This window comes from Lytechinus pictus, chromosome 1 (genome assembly GCF_037042905.1).
Source record: "Lytechinus pictus isolate F3 Inbred chromosome 1, Lp3.0, whole genome shotgun sequence".
Classification (NCBI taxonomy): domain Eukaryota; kingdom Metazoa; phylum Echinodermata; class Echinoidea; order Temnopleuroida; family Toxopneustidae; genus Lytechinus; species Lytechinus pictus.
Genome location: NC_087245.1, coordinates 34,053,229 through 34,074,339, shown reverse-complemented (window position 1 = coordinate 34,074,339; position 21,111 = coordinate 34,053,229). Strand labels below are relative to the sequence as shown.

General features: G+C 38.9%; 2 protein-coding genes across 2 annotated transcripts; one reads left to right on the top strand and one right to left on the bottom strand.

Moving 5' to 3' along the window:
- The first annotated feature begins 3,230 nt into the window (after window positions 1–3,230).
- LOC129266251 (glutamate carboxypeptidase 2-like) lies at window positions 3,231–9,136 on the top strand. The gene is made up of 6 exons (XM_064104391.1): window positions 3,231–3,427; window positions 4,709–4,868; window positions 6,199–6,336; window positions 6,919–7,041; window positions 7,984–8,164; window positions 9,096–9,136. The coding sequence occupies exons 1-6, from the start codon at window positions 3,231–3,233 to the stop codon at window positions 9,134–9,136; spliced, it is 840 nt and encodes a 279-aa protein (XP_063960461.1).
- LOC129266240 (uncharacterized) lies at window positions 7,512–20,568 on the bottom strand. Its single transcript, XM_064105661.1, has 4 exons — window positions 20,204–20,568; window positions 12,737–12,886; window positions 11,089–12,165; window positions 7,512–9,901 (listed from the first exon to the last, which is right to left on the bottom strand). Exons 1-4 carry the CDS (start codon window positions 20,397–20,399, stop codon window positions 9,780–9,782), a joined length of 1,545 nt encoding a protein of 514 aa, XP_063961731.1. The 5' UTR covers window positions 20,400–20,568; the 3' UTR covers window positions 7,512–9,779.
- Between the last annotated feature and the right edge of the window lie 543 nt (window positions 20,569–21,111).

Genomic DNA, 21,111 nt, shown 5'->3' with positions numbered 1-21,111 from the left:
GTAATAATGTGTTTGCTTATTTGAAAGGGAAAAAAAGTGGTTGCTTCACGTACACATACCATATACTGGGTTGAATGCCCTCTCTCGGCTTGACTACATTGACCTCTTTTATTGAATGAATGATTGTAACAGAGTAGAAAAGGAAGGTAGGGTCGCCGGAAGCGGGGGGGGGGGGGGGGGGGGAGGCTGGGACTGTTACCTCTTTCTAAAAAATGCAGGGGCAAAAGGCACTTTAGTCCCGACTCTTTAAACAGGGAAGATAAAGAGAAAAGAAGAAGGAATATAAGAACAACAACAAAAAAAAAACGCGCATCGCGTATGAATAAATCATCAAAATGGGCAGTTCATAGGGAGATAGTTAAGCAAGCAAGTCTGCATCATAGTCACTAGAAGTAAGAGAGGCAGTTTCCCCCAAAAGGTATATTTTTGTGTGCGTTTCGGGGAGGTAAGATTATTCTATACAACTGCTTCGATATAGATCATACCTTATTTTATGCAAGTGTTGGGTCATTATCAATGGCGATAACCAGCATTCATATTGGGAAGAGGAAAGCCCCCTCCCCCCGAATATGGCATTTCTGCTGAAAAATCTATAAAACTTTGGACAATGAGGAAAAAATTAGAATATTTCATATTTCATATAATAAAATACAAAAGAAATAGTGAGTGAGTGATGTCATCAGTCCCCTCATTTGCATACCTACCAGGATGTACATATAACTGTTGTGTGAAATTAAGCAAAAGTAAAACGTCATAACCTTCTTATTTTACATCCTATTTTGATGAAATTTTTGGTGTTATGCTTGTTCGATTTTTCTCTTTTTATTCAAATCAACTTTTAGTTGGGGTGGACTTGCCCTTTTAATTCCACATCCGAGACACAGAGGAAATCTTCTAAACAGATCCTCCTTCGACTGCACACCCATCTGCGTTTGTGTATAATTTATTAATTTTTCAATTGATTAATTAATTTATTTATTAATTTATCAATTTATTAATTTATTTATTTATGTATTTATCTAGTCATTTATTTATTCATTTATTTATTTATGGGTATATGCATATACATAAACATATAAAAATTGACCAGCAGCAAGGGGCCATTTTACAAATTAATGAATTACAAAGCAAATAATCAAAAAACATATTACAGCACTGAGTCAAAACTTAAAAGCTACTTGCAAGATATTTTTAATGAAATGGGAGAAAGTAGTGAAAGAGTGATAATCACAGCATGGCCACGTTCCAACCATAATTATTCTTATAACCTCAACCAGAAAACGTCATCCCCTTTAAACTCCATCCAATCTTGTGCTACCGCTGATCCCGCCCATCCAACTTTTTTGTACACACGTTCGAAGTTCGCCTTAATATCGTGGTTATTCTAAATTTAGTTGCTTGTTTATAACGCTGATGTTCGACTCCCGGGTAAGAGATTTAAGATTTGTAATTGTTTTGAGTGAAAAGTTTGTTTAGCGTGTTCTTTCCAGATCGATTATTTAGTAAGAATCAAATTATGTTTTATTTCTTGCTATGCTGAAGTATGATTGTAATGTATATACAATGAGAATTTTAGAAATGTAATGTATTATGAATGTATTTATTGTACACAAGTTCCCTGAAGAAAATGTGAAAAATATACCTGTACGGCAGCTTTGTTGGGGACAGAGAACAATAGCCCAAATCAAAGTTCCCCATAGGTCTCCTCCGTTGAAAAAGAGAAAGAGAGAAAGGGATAGCTGTGAGGGACTTTGATTTGAGCTATGCCTGCCAATTTCTATGTCGCCATATCGATGATCTTACAGAATAACTAAACACAAAATCTATAGACTTTTCAGAATAAAAATTTGAATAAGAATGATGAAAATTGTAAAATTAGAATAGACTAAATATTCAGGAAACTTATGCACTGTTAGAAAATTTCTACTTAAAAAAATTCCTGCAGCAGAGTCTCGAGAACACCTGTAATCTTACTGCACTGTGTAATCTTACATGCATTTGTGCAAAATTACAGAAAATAGATATTTGGTGTACGTAATCTTACAAATTTATTGTAATAAAACTGTTTCCCCCTTTTTAAAACAGACCTGTTCTGTAAAATTCTATAAAAATTGTATAAAATCTTTCCTGTTTTAACAATTCTTTCTGTAAAATCTGTTTTTTTTCTTCTGTAAAATCTTCTGTTCTTTTCTAACAGTGTAGAGTATTACGAATTACGAGGACGGATAGTCATAAGAAAAATATTCCCGCTGCATTGTGGTTAATACATTGATTTTTGGACAATTCAAGCAAAATCAAACCAGCTCTATTCCAATGATTCCTGTATAATAATGTTCTTCCAGGGTTAGAGTCCAGGTTAGAGTATACTCTACTCGGAAAGGTAAATCGGAAACTGAGGCCAAAATGACACATTTTATAGGCCTGTAAATGTGCACAAGTATGATATGTACGTAGGCAAGAATAGGGGATGCCCAATATTGCCGTAAGCCTATATTGGCATGATTGGCACAGAAGAATAGATTTTGGAAATCAACAACTTAACGACATCATTGTAAAATAGGCCTACCTACTGCCCATATCATTTGACACCCACTGTACTTCACACCGATCATAAATTATGTTTATATATTTCCAACCACAAGGTTTATAGCATCTCCTGACTCTCCTCAGTTCGGAAGGGCAAATTTTGTACTAAAAATATTGGCACTTATAAAAAGGTAACACAGTAACCGTAATAGTTGTAATAACAACACTAATGATCAAAGTGTTTATGACTCCTGATAAAAAACAACTAAAAACAAACAAACACGAAGTTACTTTACCCAGGGTAGCGAACCATGTTATGGAACTGCTATACTATTGGGCACGGCTTAACCGCTGGCGTATGGGTGGGGGCCCTTGGGATTGGGCCATCCCCCTAAAAAAAATCACGACTAAGGAAAAAAAGAGAGAACATGAAAAAAAAGGGGGGGGGGGCAAAAGGGATGAAACATGATATTATTTTGTCAATATCTATTACAAAAGGCCAACATTGATTTTCAGAAATGTTTGCCCCATACGCCATGTCTGCCCCTCCTAAATAATTATGCTACTACGCTTAACAAATAGGTTATGTCTCTAATTAAAATGCTGGGCACAAAGCTATATGGCAGGATGTCTTATTCTTACAAGTAAATGAAGCAATAGATGAATGACATTTTTTTTTTTTTCATTTTCATAGAATTTCAAAAATGGAAACTTTTCAACTGATCGTAATCGTTTGCATAGCACTGTCCTGCGGGATCGGTACTGGAGTTCTGATCGGGTGGTTTTCGGGCCCCGAAAGAGTTCCGGGTGTTTACGAGAATGCCCGACGTGAAGCCGATTCCAGAGTATCAACCCAACTGATAAATGAAATGAAAGCTGATAATGTCCGAGATTTTCTGTGGTATGAGAGGATCATTTTACCTGGCATCGACAGAACATATCTAGAATTTGTAGGCCAAAATAGCACCACCACCTTTCTGATATATCGCTTCCATATTTACGGATAATGATGATAATTTTGTTGTAGTAAAAGTAGTGATAGTAGTAAAGTAGTAGAAGTAGAAATAGTAGTAGTAGTAGTAGTAGTAGTAGTAGTAGTAGTAGTAGTAGCAGTAGCAGCAGCAGCAGTAGTAGTAGTAGTACTAGTAGTAGCAGTAGTAGTAGCAGTAGTAATAGTAGTAGTAGTAGTAGTAGTAGTAGTAGTAGTAGTAGTAGTAGAAGAAGAAGTAGTAGCAAAGGTGGGGTGAAGGTGGTTGTGGTGGTCGTGGTAACAATGATAGTAACAGTGGTGGTGATGGTTGTGGTGGTGGTAGTAGTATAGTAGTAGTAGTAGTAATAGTGTTGTTGTTGGTGGTGGTGGTGGTGGCAGTAGTAGTAGTATGATAGTAATAGCAGCAGTATAAGTAGTAGTAGTATTAGTAGTAGTAGAAGTAGTACGAGTAGTAACAGAACTAGTAGTATAGTAGCAGTAGCATAATTACTATAGTAGTAGTAGTATTGTTACTGTGGTGGTATACGGCTACGATGGTGCTATAATAGTAATATTGTTACAGTGGTTATTCGTGGTGGTGCAGGTGGTGGTAATAGTAGCAGTAGTAGTGGTGGTGGTTTTGGTGATATTGATGATGATTAAGGTACGTGGTGGTAGTAGTATAGTAGTAGTAGTAGTAGTAGTAGTAGTAGTAGTAGTAGTAGTAGTAATAGTGTTGTTGTTGCTGGTGGTGGTGGCAGTAGTATGATAGTAATATCAGCAGTAGTAGAAGAAGTAGTAGTAGTAGTAGTAGAAGTAGTACTAGTAGTAACAGAACTAGTAGTATAGTAGCAGTAGCATAAGTACTATAGTAGTAGTGTTGTTACTGTGGTGGTATACGGCTACGGTGGTGCTATAATAGTAGTATTGTTACAGTGGTTATTCGTGGTGGTGCAGGTGTTGGTAATAGTAGCAGTAGTAGTGGTGGTGGTTTTGGTGATTAAGGTACGTGGTGGTGGTAGTTACTGTAGTAGTAGTAGTAGTAGCGGCAGCAGCAGCAGCAGCAGCAGTAGTAGTAGTAGTAGCAGCAGCAGCAGCTGTAGTAGTAGTAGTAGTAGCAGTAGCAACAACAGTAGCAGCAGCAGTAGCAGTAGCAGTAGCAGCACCAGAAGGCAGTTTCTTTCATTATTCTCCCGTCCCACTTTTTTTCAGGGAACTCACCCAGAACCCACATGTTGCTGGTACACAACAGAACAAGGATCTGGCAGATCAGATTCATGGCAACTGGACCGAATATGGTTTCCAATCATCCATGCATTCCTACAAAGTACTACTGTCCTTCCCATCTGAAGAAGCAGGAGAAGATAATAAGGTATATCACAGTTGACTACCAATAAGATCATCTCTTCATTGTGTCCGTCTAGAAATCTATATTGTGTTAAATGGGATATATCCATGGCCCTGTGAAACAAGGGTGTTGGTTCATCAACATTTTTGTCTGAAAAGTTGTCAGATCTGACATGTTTCCTGTATTTTGATTGGCTGAGAGCCACTGTTCTTGTGTTAACTGTCGGATAAAAGAGGACTTGTCGGATAAAACGTCCGTCTTTTCATGAAACCCTCCCCGGACTGACAAGCAAAAAGAAAGAAAGGAGTTATTCCTCCCAAATGCAAGGGGCGAAAATCTCTCCCCAAAGGTAGGGTGGACCAGAGGCTGAAAAAGGTAATCACCCCAAAATTAAGGTCATTTCGACCAAAAATAAATTTGACAAGCAAAAAAAAAAAAGAAAAGGTAATCACCCAAAAAGTAACGTAATCTGGTCCAAAATATACGTTTTATTTCGATTTTGAATGGTGTATTTATTTCCACCAAAAATAGTAGGGGGACATTTGATATTGTGTCCCCTACTATTTTGGGTAGGGGGACGCTTCCCATGTCCCCCCTGGGATTTCCGCCCATGCCCAAGTGACGGAAAATTTGGAGCAATAACCTTCAATAAACTAGACCTAGACCTAAAAATGTAAAAACAATTGTGAATATGATATAATACAATACAAGGTGATGATATAATCACTACTATTTTACACCTAAATTTTAATGCAATGTGTCTTTACAGACAGTTGTGATGAAACCTTTATGCTGCAGTCACATTTCCCGTACGGCGCGGCGGTCGTAAGCATTTTTTTGAAGTAATATTTATTCAAACCACCTATAATTGTAGCTGGTTAAAAAAAACATGCTAAAACGGCCGTTTTCGACTCGCTGTACGGCCGCCGAAGGGGAAATGTGACTGTGCCATAATATACGAAAGGTCAAACACGAGAGACGGTATCCTGCATTATTCCTTTGTTATGTGGAGCGTTGTGGCCCAGTGGATTAGTCTTCGGACTTTGAAACAGAGGGTCGTGGGTTCGAATCCCAGCCATTACGTAATTTCCTTCCGCAAGAAACTGATCCACAGTGTGCTGCACTCAACCCAGGTGAGGTAAATGGGTACCGGTAGGAAGTAATTCCTTAAAAAGCTGTGTGCGCTATGAACGCCTAGCGTAGCCGGGTAATATAGGAGCGCCTTGAGCACCTAACAAGGTGGATATGTGCGCAATATAAATACCCTATATTATTATTATTATGTCTCCGTCATTGAAATTTACACAAATCTATGCAAATTTATGCAGAATTTTCCTGTTATGAATGAAAACAGGTGGAAATACTGAACGGCGATGGCTCAGTAAATTTTACGTCTCGGCTAAAAGAAAAACCTCTGGATGATCACTCGAAGGAAAAAGAAGACCTTGTCCTACCACCCTTCAATGCCTACTCCGCTCAGGGGGTAATAACAGTAAGTGCTATCATAATCATAATTTAGCTTTCCCCAACTCCTACCTGAAAAAGGAATTTCATTGGTAGAAAGCTTTGTATATCAGAGTTGTCGACTTGAGGTGTGCTACCTGAGCTCTAGTTGCGATTCGACTTGCTAAATGCTCAAATGGCACTTGACTTGGACTTGCAAAAATGACTTGGACTCGCAAGAAAATGACTCGCATACAACTCTGTTGGATATTAAGCAGTGTAAATATTTCGACTAATAAGGGATAAAAAATTAAAACATTTCTAAAGATATGCGGTGACTTCGAACGTGCCGAAATGGGCATAAAGGCGTCCAAAATACAAACCTCATCATTCGGGCGAGTCTTAAAAAATAAAACAATAAAAGTTAACCAAGGATTAGATGAGGTATCTGAAAGTATGTAAAATGTTATAAAGAAATTCGTACTTCATTTATAAAGATAAATAAAATAATCGCTGCGGTTGTCGTCAGTGTTTAAGCCCACAGGATGAAGTTAATAAAATTGCAAAGAAAGTTTATAACTGTTTTATAATTACATTACTTTTCTTTTACAATTTCATTATTTTTTTGTAGAACGACTTGGTGTACGTTAACTACGCGAGGGTAGAAGACTTTCAATTTCTCGAAGAGAAAGGAATAAACCTCACTGGCAAAATAGCTATTGCACGATATGGAGTCATCTTCCGAGGGGATAAGGTAAGGATGATCAGAAATATTTTAGAAGGAACCAACTCCAGAATTAAAGGGTTCAAATATGAGTCTCCATGGGTTTGTACAATAGCAGCACCTTAAGGGGTGCCAATGAGTGTAATTTTTCATTAAGGGTGAATTAGCTATAGGATGCAGAGACGAACCATTTAATGGAGGTTCAAATTTAAACCTTTTTTAAACGTAAAATATCACGCACCCTAAAAGGGGCAAAGTTGTACGTTTCAGGATGGAAACAATCATTTTGGGGTGTAAATAATTTATAGTAAAAAAGTGCATTTCTAAGCCTTTTCCCAAGTAGGGTGCAATGTTACACCCTAAACCTGTAAACAGCGCTGTTGGTGTTTTATTGGGTGCAAACTTAAAGCTTTGTTGAACGTTTCTCTACGTACACATCACAAAACAGGAATTCAAGAGGGGTTTGTAAGATTGAGATAAAAGACAATCTTATTATTCTCGACCTCTCTGGAAGACCCCATTTTAGATATGAGAAATGGAAAAGAAAATAGTGATCGTTGCTATGGAAACGTATATGCGAAATATTGATTGTGGCGATGACGAGCTTATAAGGAACAAAGGCGTCACAACGACGATAATAATGATTTTGTAGATAAATGATGATGTTGACATGATGATTATGCTGATGATAATAGTAATAATAGTAATAATGATATTAATAATAATGATGATAATGATTATGACGATATCATGATATTAGGACTACAATTACAGTAATGACATGAACCACCTTTTCACAATATCTTTCATTAGTCTTCGTAAAATATTATTTATATTTTCTCTTGATGAAGGCCTACTGTTTCTGTATTTTATGCGCTCACCGAACATTCCTAGTAAGACTATATACAATGCTAAGAAAATAACCCCCCCCCCCGAGGTGAATTAACAAAAGTGATTTCTAACTCTTACCAGGCTAAATTTGCTGTTCAAGCCGGCGTTGTGGGGCTGATTCTGTATTCCGATCCAAAGGATTATGCAATACCAGGGGGCCAAACGTACCCCGATGGGTACTTTCTACCGGGCACTGGGGTGCAGAGGGGTACCTGTATGTATGCTAATGGGGATCCTGAAACACCGGGTTATCCCTCGGTTGGTAAGTGTCTTTTATGTCATCCCATCCATTGTTTTAAACTTATGAATATTCAATTTATTGTCACAAGTATCACTTTTCGGCACGTCGAGTGTCGAACAAAGAATTGAATGTTTAAAAAAGTTAATGATTCGATTCACACGTTTTGATCTGAAGGATGGTTAATACATGGGGGTGGGTCCCCAAAAGAAACTTAACAACTCTCAAGGATGTTCATAAAGACTTGATAATCATTATTAGTAATAATACAATTATGAGGCCGCGATTATCTAGTTGCTATTCGATGGCGACAATAGCCCCAGCTGCTAATGGCGCTTTCCCAATCACCTCACGTGGGTTGAGTGCAGCACAATGTGGGTAAATCTCTTGCTGAAGGAAATAACGCCATGGCTGGGAAACAAACGCATGAACCTCTGTTTCAGCGGTGAGAGTCAGAACTTGTACCAGACACAGCGCTCCACGTAAATCATTTAAATCTTTTTAATTTAGAATTCATGTATAAAATGAATATAGAAAGCATCAATCCGCTGTTTGTTTTTATTTGATCGAGACGATGTTCTACATAATAATGGATGTAAAAACAGAGTTATGGTTAATTTTGATATATGTACAATAATGAATTTGTGATCAAATAGTTGATAGAATGTCTGTTTATGCTATTTATTCCCCATGCAGAACAATATTCACTTTGAAAAAATGTAGGCCTTGTGTGACATTTGCAGATGATAATATATTGTAGGAACTAAGAATAAATGAAATGTAACTGAAATGAAATTAAATTGAATTAAATAAACTGGCAATCCATAAAATAATATAATAATGACTAGAAAAATTTTATGATCCACCATTAAAACATGGGGGAAGAGCATGTAAACAACAACAAACTTTTAATATAAGCAAACCTTTGACATTTTTCGCCTTCCCATAATTTTAGCACAGGTAGCCCAGAACAGACTCTCCCTAGAGTTAAAATAGACTTCAGGGGAGCGTTTAATCAACATTTTTGTCCGACAAGTTGTTAGATCTGACATCTTTCCTTGATTCTGATTGGTTGAGAGGTACTGTTACTATGGTCATTGTCGGATAAAACAGAACTTGTCGGACAAAGTACCTTCATGAAACGCTCCCCAGATTTTGCTTATACATACATCATTAACATTTATTTCAATTTAGGATAGACGAGCAACTTTTTAAGGGGGGGGGGGGGACAGATACCCTGTCTTCGCCCCTTTTAATACAGGTCGATGTTTGAAGTAGTTGGTAAGTTAAGAGCGACTTTAAGAACGACATGTGATCCTTTCTCATGGTTCACCATTGTTCATTGGTCATTATTTATAGTGTAAGAAAGGTTCACCAGCCGTTTTAAAGTCGCTCTTTACTTACGAACAACTTTTCAAACGGCCCCAGGTGGGTGTTTCATAAAGCTGCTCATAGAGTTGGGCACAACTTTAATTACGAACGACTGGAACATGTTCTTAGGTCATAAACGAATGGCATAGGGATGTATCATTTAGCACAAGAAGGCGTCACCAATCGCGCGTAAAGTCAGTCGTATCTTGCGAACAGCTTTATGAAACACCCACCAGGAATGTTTGACAAAATACAATTGATCACATATCTAATTTCGGTTACACTGCTCTCCAATTATGGGAGGGATCATGAGGAAAAATACAATCGCATCGACCGCCGCGATGAACATAAATGAAGAGTTGAAGGACCCCGTCACGTCTGCCACGTAACCTGAATAAAAAAACAAAGAATATCTTAAATCATGCATATGACTGATCAATTAACTTTTTACGAATTGTTTTAATAAGTAAAGGAAAGGCTCCGCTAAATAAGTTTGATAGACATGAATTTCGTTAATAGGTTATCTTATAGTCTGAAGGGGATGTATATCGTGTGCAGAGGCGTCGACCCAGGGGGCGATCGCCCCACCAATGAAAATATTGGTGGGGCAAACATATCGTTTTGCCCCCCCCCCAATAATTCCGGATGTGCAAAAATAAAATAAGATTGTAATGTTGTAAACTGGCATTTTTTTCCAGATCGAAATATCAAAATTTGGAGCTCGCGCTTCGCGCTCGCATCTATTGTTCTTTTAGATACTAATTTAAATCATTGGTACCAAAAATGCTTACAATATCAACCTTTCAGGTCAGAATATGAAGGAATTTAAGCTCACGCTCTCGGTACACGCATTATCTGTTTAGTGAGATATGTATCCTCCTCATGAGTTACTAAGAAAACAGTCCTAAACAGTTGCACTTTTCCTGTTTTAAGGTCGGTATACTAAAAAATTTCAGCTCGCGCTTCGCGCTCGCATTAATTTGTGGTGACATACGTGTCTGTATCTCATGAGTCATATATATCCATATACAGATATTATATATATATATATATATATATATATATATATATATATATAATAAAACTTTATTGGCAATGAAAGCATTATCTTCAGCATTATTTTGTTACCTTACAGAAGCCAATACGTGAAACTTTAAGATGTTTAAGATATATATAAATATATATGCCTATGTGGGTGGGTGTTTTGTACGCCTTTGGAACGTTGATTCATGATTTGCCCCCCCCCCCCAATCTGAAAAATGGATCGACGCCCCTGATCGCGTGTGTCTGTTGTATAAAACCATCGATATGAAACAAATGGATAGAGCTACAACGAACTCTTTTGAGGCCACAAGAAACAATAAAAGTACCCAAAAGGTCAAGCGTGCACAAAGTTCCATACTTTTTTGCTCGTGCGTGTACTTGGTGCGTGTTGTTTCTTACGTTTTGGTATGGCCCCATATATTGTTATTTGTGTCATGGAGTTCTTTTCCTGTATCTAATGTATGCGAAAGCATACGACGATATCCATTCATTTCTTAAATATCGATGTAAAGAATACGAGAGGGATATCTTACCACATAAGTAAGATCCGAGGAAAGTTCCTACCCCATACACAATCTCATAAGAAGCAAGTATGACCGGAAACTGGGAGTGGGGAGCCCGATCCTTGCAAATGAACAATACCAGAATGTTCCTCTCGGCAATCGTGAGTGACGTTGTAAAAGAAGTCACGATCTTTATCGCAAAACTAGGGACACAGATATCCACAAGAAGTGACGTTATGTTGAGAAAAGTCAGGAAAAGAAACAAGAATTGCCCTGATAATCGTTTATTTGTCAAAAGTAATCCGCTGAAGCAGCGTCCTATAAAGGCTGCGGTGGCCGCCGAGTAAGCTATACACAATGCCTTTGAGGTAGGAATACCTAGTGCCACCGCGCGTGGGATGAGAAAGGAGTACCAGCCACCGTTCATTATGGCGTACACCATGGCAACTAGCATTAGAAGGATCATCCAACGATCCTGATTGTAAATAGAGTCGGTAAAGATTTGGCATCCGGCAACGTACAATTTGGAACAATCTATTCGACCAATGACGTGGAGACCGGCCCCCGACTTATCACCTATTGAAATAATCTGCTGTACAGAAGTGGATTCCAGCATCATAGATGTTTCCTCGTGTGCCTCTTCGTTGATGTCTTCCTGCTTGTAGCTCGTGCTTCCATCTCGACTTTTATCACTTATTGGCCGAACGTTGTTACAAACGTTGTTTGCTGGCTCCCTATCCAATTGACGACGCGATGCTGTCTGATATCTCGAATCTCCACACGTCGCTTCTTCGCCGTTTGTATCCAAGAGCTCGTCCGTCCTCCGATCATGGCTATGTGGGATTTCATGATCAATCATTCCGTCGTTCACTTCCTTGAAGTCCACTATCAAGGTCAGTGGTATCAGATGCACCATGATACCTCCAATGATCATCAAGGAACCCCTCCAACCATAGATGTCCCTCAGGTAATCAGCCAGCAGTGGCACAAGGGCCATGCCGAAGGCATATCCTGATGTACCAATGCCGTAGAAGATTCCAAAGTCATCGCCAGACTGGTTGCTCAGGTTTATTACCATAGAAATTGACAGGATGTTGGAACCTAGACCTGCCAAAAAATACACACACAATGAGACAACTAGCCTAAACTCAGAATAGAATACCAGAGATATTTAGAAAGCGAGAGTTAATATTTTACGAATCAAAGTCCTATCGAGTGGAATATGTCTGGTTTTCCACGAAATAAAGATATCCAATATAATTATTATTATCCGCCCCCAAAATGATTGAACAAGTTATGTCTCTTGCCACAGTCAGTTTACATAGCCTCGCTTCAGAAGATCAATTTGATCATAGAAGTTTGAGTTACGCCATTTATTATCATTGCGCTCTATGGTTCGCATCGTATGGCATTGTTTATAATTGATCACGTGATATGGGTCACAACTTCGGGGCGCAAAAAAAGAAGAGAAAAACAGATGAAAAATACTTTGACCTAACACCAAAGAAGCAAATTCTGAAAGGGTGTAAATACCGCGCTCGCCCGCCGTGAGACATTCAAAGGTGTAGTCTTAAAATATTATTATCTTATAAATATTATTCCCATGCTTCTAGACATTGATAGCGCGGATTAGATTGTGGTAAATTATACACCATTTTATTAAGCATAGTAAACATACCGGCAGCCGAAAGGCAGAGAGCTAACTGAAAAGCATTATTAACTGTTGATACGAGAAGGAGTCCTCCCGTTGCGAACAATGCACCTGCCACCACAAGATATCTTCGTTTGGTCCCATGGAGTCGCTGATATAGGTACGTCACAGCTGGGCCTGTAAATTGAAGGAAAATTAAGAATTGCCTTGAAAACTACTTTCGTATAGCATTAACTTTTTCCCCCACCCCAGAAAAAAATTATCATGGGTGTGTCAAGTTCGCATGATTTTTATAGTTGCGATTGATTGCAACTCTTTCTGCAACGGGCCCCAGGAAGATCATGACACATGGGTTGGCAGAATGAAGGCATCTGGTGTAGCTTCTCCGGATGGCATAGCACGGCGTTGACCTCATTGTAATTGACAACAGTACGAAAGTGTGTACTGTCCATACATATGATCTTGTCCAATGCATTCCGTCGCTGCCCATCGAAAATAATACTGTTTCAACATCTCATGGGGCAGGTTGGTGCATAATGTAGTCTAGTGGCTTACCGGCCTTTGAAACAGAAGAAATGTGTACTGGGCGGCAGGAAGTAATGTTTCAAAAAGCTGTGAGCACCAAAATCAGCATATGGTTTCAATGGGTCTCCATCAAACACTAGATGCAGAGGGGGGGGGGGGGGGAGCGGCCTTGGGGGCTATGCCCCCACCCCCCAAAAAATTACAAAGAAAAGAAGAAGAAAGAACAGGAAATGGGAGAGGGTGAAATAAGGCAATCGATCAGAAATTTCAGATTTTCGTATAAGAAAATATATTTTCATGCTTGCTTCCCTCGCTCGCAACTTGTCAAAAATATAGCCCAATGTCTGGCCCCCTGACACCATCATTGAAAATATTTCAATAATCACGCCCCAACGAAGATACCTACAGTGGTACTGAGACTCCATACCTCGTGGTTTAAGAGCAGCATTCATATTGCAATGCAGAAAAGACGTCGCTTGTGGAGAAACGCTGAACTTGAGATTCATTGGCAGATGTATCCATCTCAGAAGCAGAAGTTCAATTGATTCGTTCGTCAATTAGGTCATTCTACAATTACCTCTTCACTGAACATGAAAAAGACCAGAGATGGTTCTTCAGTACTGCTGATAAAGTCCTTCACCCCAAGAGCAATTAGTCTCCTCTCAAACAGCAATAGTCATAGGAACAGCTATCCAAAAAAAATTGTAAATTCTTTGATGAAAAGATTTCGAAGATCCGCCAAAGATGCCAGAATGCTGATGACTTCAGCCCCCCGGCCTAAGCCTTCCCTCTGTTGGAGCACCGTCACCTCCTAGTAACTTGTCGGTTTTTAAAGAGGATGAGATACGACTCATTGTAGAGTCTTCAACACCCAAATCATGTGATCTTGATCCGGTCCCTACTGTAATCCCCAAATCCTGTTCTTCTTCAACCTTTGATCACTTTTGTGACATCAATCATTACACTCTCTACAATCTGGAGAAGTCTCAGAAGTTTTGAAAGTTGCTCAAGTTCATCCAGTGCTGAAGATGTCGAAACTTGATCCATGAGCAACGATCGTCCGATCTCCACCCTCAACTTCTTGAGCAAGACACTCGAACGCGTCGTGATGAACCAGCTGAGTTCCTACATCACAGATAATTCTCTTCATGATACATTTCAGTCCGCCTATCGTGCCAAACATAGTGTCGAGACAGCTGTCCATAGTGATCTCCTGTCTGTCATGGATCAAACTAAGATATCTCTCCTAGTCCTATTGGATCATTCAGCAGCCTTCGACACTGCGGACCCTGACTTTCTTCACTATCGACTTAGTGACCAATATGGAATCAGAGGAGTTGCACCACAGTGGTTCCGATCATACCTGACAGAAAGGATGTGCTATGTTTCTGTTGACGTGCCAGATCAACGCCGAAGTATGGTGTTCCTCAAGGCTCTGTCTTCGGCCCGCAGTTGTTCTGCATTTATATGTACACTTCACCAATATCTCACATCATCGAGAGTCATGGAACCCAGTACCATTGATATGATATGATACACAGATATGATACACAGATCTACCGCCAACTCATCTCAAACTGAGGTCAGTTTAAGACAGATCAAAGGCAATGGAGAATTGCCTATAAACTTGGCGTTCTCGTATTTAACGCACTGAACGATAAATCTCTAACCTACATAGCTCTTATCTCAGCAGAAGCCAACTATCTACCTTTAAGTCTTACCTGAAGACCTTTCTCTTTCTACTCCAACATCATTGCAAGAAAAACATTACCGTAATACTACTAGGACAATTTTTGAACTGAATTGTGATTCCAAGCACTGTTTGAAGACATTGAAATTTGTGAAACAGTTCCTATTTTTTTTAGCAAGCGCCAAAACTCCCAGCAGATGCGACAGAGACTGCGTTGGTCAAACTTTTCAACGATTTTCTGCTGACTGTGGACAAGGGCGACGAAATAACATTGGTCCTTTTTGACTACACAGCCGCTTTTAACACTAAGGGGGCGTCGTGGTCTTGTGGGGTCGTCGTGGTCTAGTGGTTCTGACTCTCGCCTTTGAAACAGAGGGTCGTGAGTTAGAATCCTAGCCATGGCGTGTTTTCCTTCAGCAAGAAATTTATCCACACTGTGCTGCACTCGACCCAGGTGAGGTAAATTGGTACCCGGCAGGAGTAATTCCTTGCATGCACTGAGCGCCGGTGATGGTAGCTCGAGCTAAAGCCGGGGTAATAATAGCAGCGCTTTGTATCCTCAGGCAAAAAGCACTTTATAAATCCAGCTATTATAAATTATTATTATTACTATTGATCACAGTCTGCTACTCAATCGCCTTCAGAAGGCGAATTCTCCATCACTGGAACTGTCTTGGAATGGATCCACTTATATCTTCATTGTCAGTCCCAACAAGTCATTATTAATGATACGCTTTCTGAATCATTCCCCTTGCGGCGTTCCGCATGGTTCCGTAGTCGGCCCACTCCTTTTTATTCTTTATACCAGTCGACTGTCCAAACTCATAGATTCTCACCAAGGTGTTTAGCATGTAATGTACGCTGACGACACACAAATTTATGTTGCTCTAAAACCCAATGTGAAGGCTGAAGCAGCCCCAAAACTCCATAGCTGCCTTGAAGACATTAAAATTTGGTCTGAGAATAACAAACTCTGCCTTAATGAACGAAATCTGAGATTATACACATATCCTCAAAATTCACTACTCCATTCCCTGACTTATCTACTGATAATGTTTCCCTGAAAGGCAGTGAGTGTGAACGTGACCTTGTTGTAATGATTGACAACAATCTTACACTTCAAGATTATATCAAGCAAATTTGCAGGTCTACGACATATGGTATTTTTAAAATTGGAAGGATTAGGAAACTACTTGACCGACCCACAACTGCCAAAGTAGCAGGCCGTTCAGACTGTTCAGACCGTCACCCGGGGGAAGGGGGAGACGACCGACCGTCCATACATCCCCCGGTGCCCGGGAGATTTGCACCGGGGGATGAGTGGGCTAGGTCATCGGCATGGTTACGTAAGGCGCGCCCGCACATGATAGCGCGGGAAATGCAATTACTTGCAGCTGGCCGAGCACTAGCCATATAGATGTATACTAATATCTCTATGGCACTAGCACAGTACTGAGCGGAAGCAGTTCTCTTTACACCGCATTTCGCGCATGCGCACTTATGATTAAAACAGGTGCGCGATCTCGGATTACGAGCCAAGGTAATCCTTGGCTCTTCCTTCGAAAAACCCGGGGGATAGAACCGGGAGACGGGGGACAATCCTCCAGACCGTCCAGACTGTTGATTTTCCGGGGATGTCCCGGGTACCGGGGGATTCCCCGGGGTTTTTCCCGGGTGACGGGGGACAGTCTGAACAGGGGGTAACACATGCATTCGTTTCCTGTCACCTAGATTAGTGTAATTCAATATTTTCTAACCTTCCTCATACATATCTTGTTCCACTCAGTAAAGCAAATATCGTCACGATGGCCTCGGTGTGTGGGGAAGTGGGGTGGGGCGCAACGCACTCTTCGAAGTGTTTTGGACAAAGAAACAAGTTAAAAAGGTAAAAGATATCTTCAAATCAATGTTAATAGCTAAATTCCACGTGTTCTTCATGATTAAGGTCTACTTTTATTCGCATAACTATTTCAAAGTTCTGCGCAAATTTTTTTTCACTAACTTTTCAAAAGTAAGTGGTGCTCACTCAAGCGGAAATATTTTTCGACAGTTATATCGTCATTTGCTTAAATGGATCTGTACAATGTTAGAATGTGAAAAAACTTCAGGATATTACAAATGTATAATTTTACAGGATATTTTCTAAGTGTAAACTTTTTTTGATACGCACTGTATAGGCGCCGCTTCTTCTATTGTTGCTGCGGCGTCGTGGGCGACATTCTTACCCAAGATTAAGTTTTTTTGAAATGTCATCATGACTCTAAAAGTTTATGGATCTAATTCATGAAACTTGGACATATAGAGTAACCAAGTATCAATGATCGCCTTGCATGAGTTTCTGGCCATTATGATCAATGTCATAGATCATTTTAGTGTCAAATAACAGACTATGTTGTAGTATCAACAGTGAAATCTTCATCATTCTTAAGTGTTGAAATGGTATAATAACTTTGAAAGTAAAGGGATCCCTGGCATAAAACATGGACATAACGGTAATCAGTAATAATTATTAGGGGTGCCTTTATTGGGTAAAAAGGGGCACTGATTCGAGAAAGAGCACATACAAAAGGGAAGGGGGCACTTGCTTACACATAGAACGGGTCCTTCTCATGTGAGAGGGGCACAGAACACGATCGAGGGTGAAATTTTTTCTTAACAAAAATTGGCACTAATGCGAGAAAGGACACTTGGTAACACTTAAAACGGGTCCTCCTCAGGTAAAAAGGGCACTTTTTCAGTGCTTCAAAAAGTGGGGGGGGGGGGGGAGGGGCACTGTGCCCCCCAGGATCGCCGCTCCTGCAGTGTTCAATTGATCTAGATATGTTTTCCCAAGATGAATGTTAACTTTACGTTAACAAAGCACCCGGCCTGAGGCTATATGATGCATGATTTCGCAGTCCGATATTAGACACCCAAGTTATTCACGCCGTGTATTTGCCAATTATCATGCACCCAAACAAATGTAAATCGCATCCCGCGGCCGAGGTGCATCAGTGGCTCTGTGAAATCAACGTTAATTGAACATGTTTAGAAATATAATATAATAGGCAATACATATCATGTCGCATGAACGCATTGGAATGCGAATCATAACAACGGTGAGCATTGAATAAGACTTTTGACAATACATAATTCACGAGATCAAAAAATTATGCTGCGCCCCTTCAATGGTTTTGTATGCCTCTTTGATTCGGAGGTGAAGTTTGCCAATCTAATATTTAGGAGATCATTTGGCTGCAGAAACGACCCGCTATGGAACTACAGCAATTTATTTATTTATTTATGTATGTATGTATGTATGTATGTATGTATGTATGTATGTATGTATGTATTCATTTATTTATTTATTTATTTATTTATTTATTTATTTATTTATTTATTTATTTATTTATTTATTGATTTATTTATTTATTTATTTATTTATTTATTCATTCATTCATTCATTCATTCATTCATTCATTTATTTATGTATTTATTTATTTATTTTATTTTTTTTAATTTTTTTAATTTATTCATTTATTAATTTCTGATATTTATACAGGGTGGCCTATATCACCAACTTGGTGTTCTTTCAAAAGCAATAGGCACACTGTAAAAACTGTGGTGTTAAAACTGACACCAATTGGTGTTAATAGAGGACCACACCCTGAGGTGTCAAAATAACAACCTAGAGATTGAACATAACACCAAAGAGTGTAAATGTAACAACCATAGGTGTTGTAATAATATAGGTGTAAAACTAACACCACCAATTTAACACCGGTGTAACATAACTGGTGTGGTCCTCTATGTACACCGGTTAAGACCACAGTTTTTGCTGTGCATGTACTAAACAAGACATGATAAAATAATAAACAATAATTACAGATATCAAAGTTATACAAACATGTAAAAAAGGATTATTGGTGTCCTTGTGAATTATAATCATATAATAATCAGCTTTGTGATTTTGAATTTTGAATTTAAAACATGAAAAAACATAGAAATTATATACAGTAAATTTAAATAAAAAGAGAGAACGACTACCAGTCAACCCGGAATACCAACTATCTCAATAGACATATTTATCATTTTTTCACTAAACATTGATTTTTCACTAAACTTTTTTCACTAAACACCGATGAAAATTGATACATTGACGTGGAACGTGTCTGAAAATAAGGTATGTACAGTAATTTCTATTAAAATTTAATATGTACTTGGAATTAATATACACCTCATGTGCAATGACAACAACGCCTATATGAATGTGGTCCTGATGGTTTGATTATAGCAGATGAATTAAAATTGTGTTGTAAGAAAATAAAGAGGAGAAAAACAAGAGAAGGAAAGGGAAGAAAGAAGAGCAGAAGCAGAGTCAGTGAAAGGTTTTTCTTGATTTATATGAGTTATAAGTATGATGACCAGGGCCCAGTTACATTAAGAGTTAAAGCTATGATACCTTGGACATTATTGATTTATTGATTTACTTATTTGTTTATTTATTTATTTATTCATTTCTGTTTTCTTTAGATAGGGTGGTCTCTTCAGTACATAAAAACTGTACATATAAAAATACATATAACAATTATAATAAGGTGGCGAACAATTACAGAATTAATTAAAAAGAAAAACTACATGCAATATAAAAGAAATGAAATTCAGAAGCATACATATCAAATTAACAATACATAGTTTATACATAGAGTGATCGAAATGTAACAATAAAATGGCAAACTATATAAGATAGGCGATAATGATCACTGGCACACAATGCTACTGGCATGAAAATTAAAGAGTATAAAAAATGAAGAAAAAAAAACAATCAAATAATACTACAATTTATTAGTACAGATAAAATAACAATTAAAATAAAAACAAGACAATTCTCTAATTGCACAGACCCCCCCCCCACCACCATTGTGGAAATTTTGGCTGTTTGAAGTTTGAAAATTACTTGTTTAAAAGGGTATTAAAATGTGTGGGTATGCATTGTCTTTTAAAAGATTGAAATGTGAGGCAAGTTTGGACATGAATTGGAAGACTGTTAAAACAATTTTAAAGAATTAATAATAATAATAACAAGAATGGCAACTACCATGGATGGTGGCAAGGCTCAGCAGCCAATCACAATCCAGGTTTCGATGGCAGTTATAATTAGATGGCAACGTTAATAGATGTAAGTCTCTATGAAACCAGACCCAGAACTTTATCTTGCTGCCGGTACTCTGCTGATCCCCCCCCCCCACAGGAATTAACAATTTAGGATTATATACCGTATACATGTATATTATGCTTACCGGGGCCAAATGCAAAGGCATCGAATATACCAAGTGATAGACCAGCGCTGGTTGGATTCATTTTTAAATTCCGTTCCATGTCTGGTAAACAGACACCAATGGCTTTGATCGTTCCAAGGAGATAACACGTTTGCAGAAAGAGAACCGGGGTGGATTTTAGGGATCTTGTATTGTGAAAAATCGAACAAATTTCCATGATAAATTTCCGCTAGTTAACCAAATAACAACAAAGATTTTGAGGGCTGAGCCTTGAAAATGAACGTAACGTATAAATATGAATGTGTCTTTTAAGATTATTGCCCGTTTAGTAATGTACAAATAATGCACGTCGGCGCGTGCATGCAAGGCCACATAATGAACGATGTGCGAGAAGAGCACCGAGGTCCGCAGGACCGAGTGCGGAATATGCATTTGGCGAGTCAAGCACAGAGTTCATTATTTAGGTCCTCTATGCACACGAATGCGTGCATTGTTTGTTGTATACAGCCCTCTCCCTAATGTTACTGAGTTGCCCCGAATGCTGTATTGAATCTACATTCTATACGGATAGTTCCAGATAATTCCAGACCTCGCACTATCCTGCACTCTGACGTCAGGGTGCAGGCTAGTGCACTAGGCATGACGTCAGAGTGCAGGATATTTTTATTTAGTATGACATCATAGTGCAGGATAGAGCATTTTGGGTGCTATAGACATAGAGCAATTCGCTGAATATCATGTGATGCGATTTGGACCAATCAGATTACAAAACATTTTCGGGAGTTGAATAATGGCCCAAGTACGTTCGGCTTGTACTTCAAGGGTGGGTGACGGCGCATCGCGTCGCAGTAAGGGGACCCCTCCCTCAGCGGCGTAACAGGGGTCAGTGGCCAGGGGGGGCAAGAGCCAAAAATTTCCCGGTCATATCA

Excerpts from the sequence above, each read along its gene's own strand:
- LOC129266251 (XM_064104391.1), top strand. The coding sequence starts at position 3,231 with ATGGAAACTTTTCAACTGATCGTAATCGTTTGCATAGCACTGTCCTGC. Across the intron at positions 4,869-6,198 it reads AAGCAGGAGAAGATAATAAG|GTGGAAATACTGAACGGCGA; the intron begins GTATATCACAGT and ends GAATGAAAACAG. Across the intron at positions 8,165-9,095 it reads ACCGGGTTATCCCTCGGTTG|CACAGGTAGCCCAGAACAGA; the intron begins GTAAGTGTCTTT and ends CCATAATTTTAG.
- LOC129266240 (XM_064105661.1), bottom strand. The coding sequence starts at position 20,399 with ATGGAAATTTGTTCGATTTTTCACAATACAAGATCCCTAAAATCCACC. Across the intron at positions 12,887-20,203 it reads TGCCTTTGCATTTGGCCCCG|GCCCAGCTGTGACGTACCTA; the intron begins GTAAGCATAATA and ends TTCAATTTACAG. Across the intron at positions 12,166-12,736 it reads TCTCTGCCTTTCGGCTGCCG|GTCTAGGTTCCAACATCCTG; the intron begins GTATGTTTACTA and ends ATTTTTTGGCAG.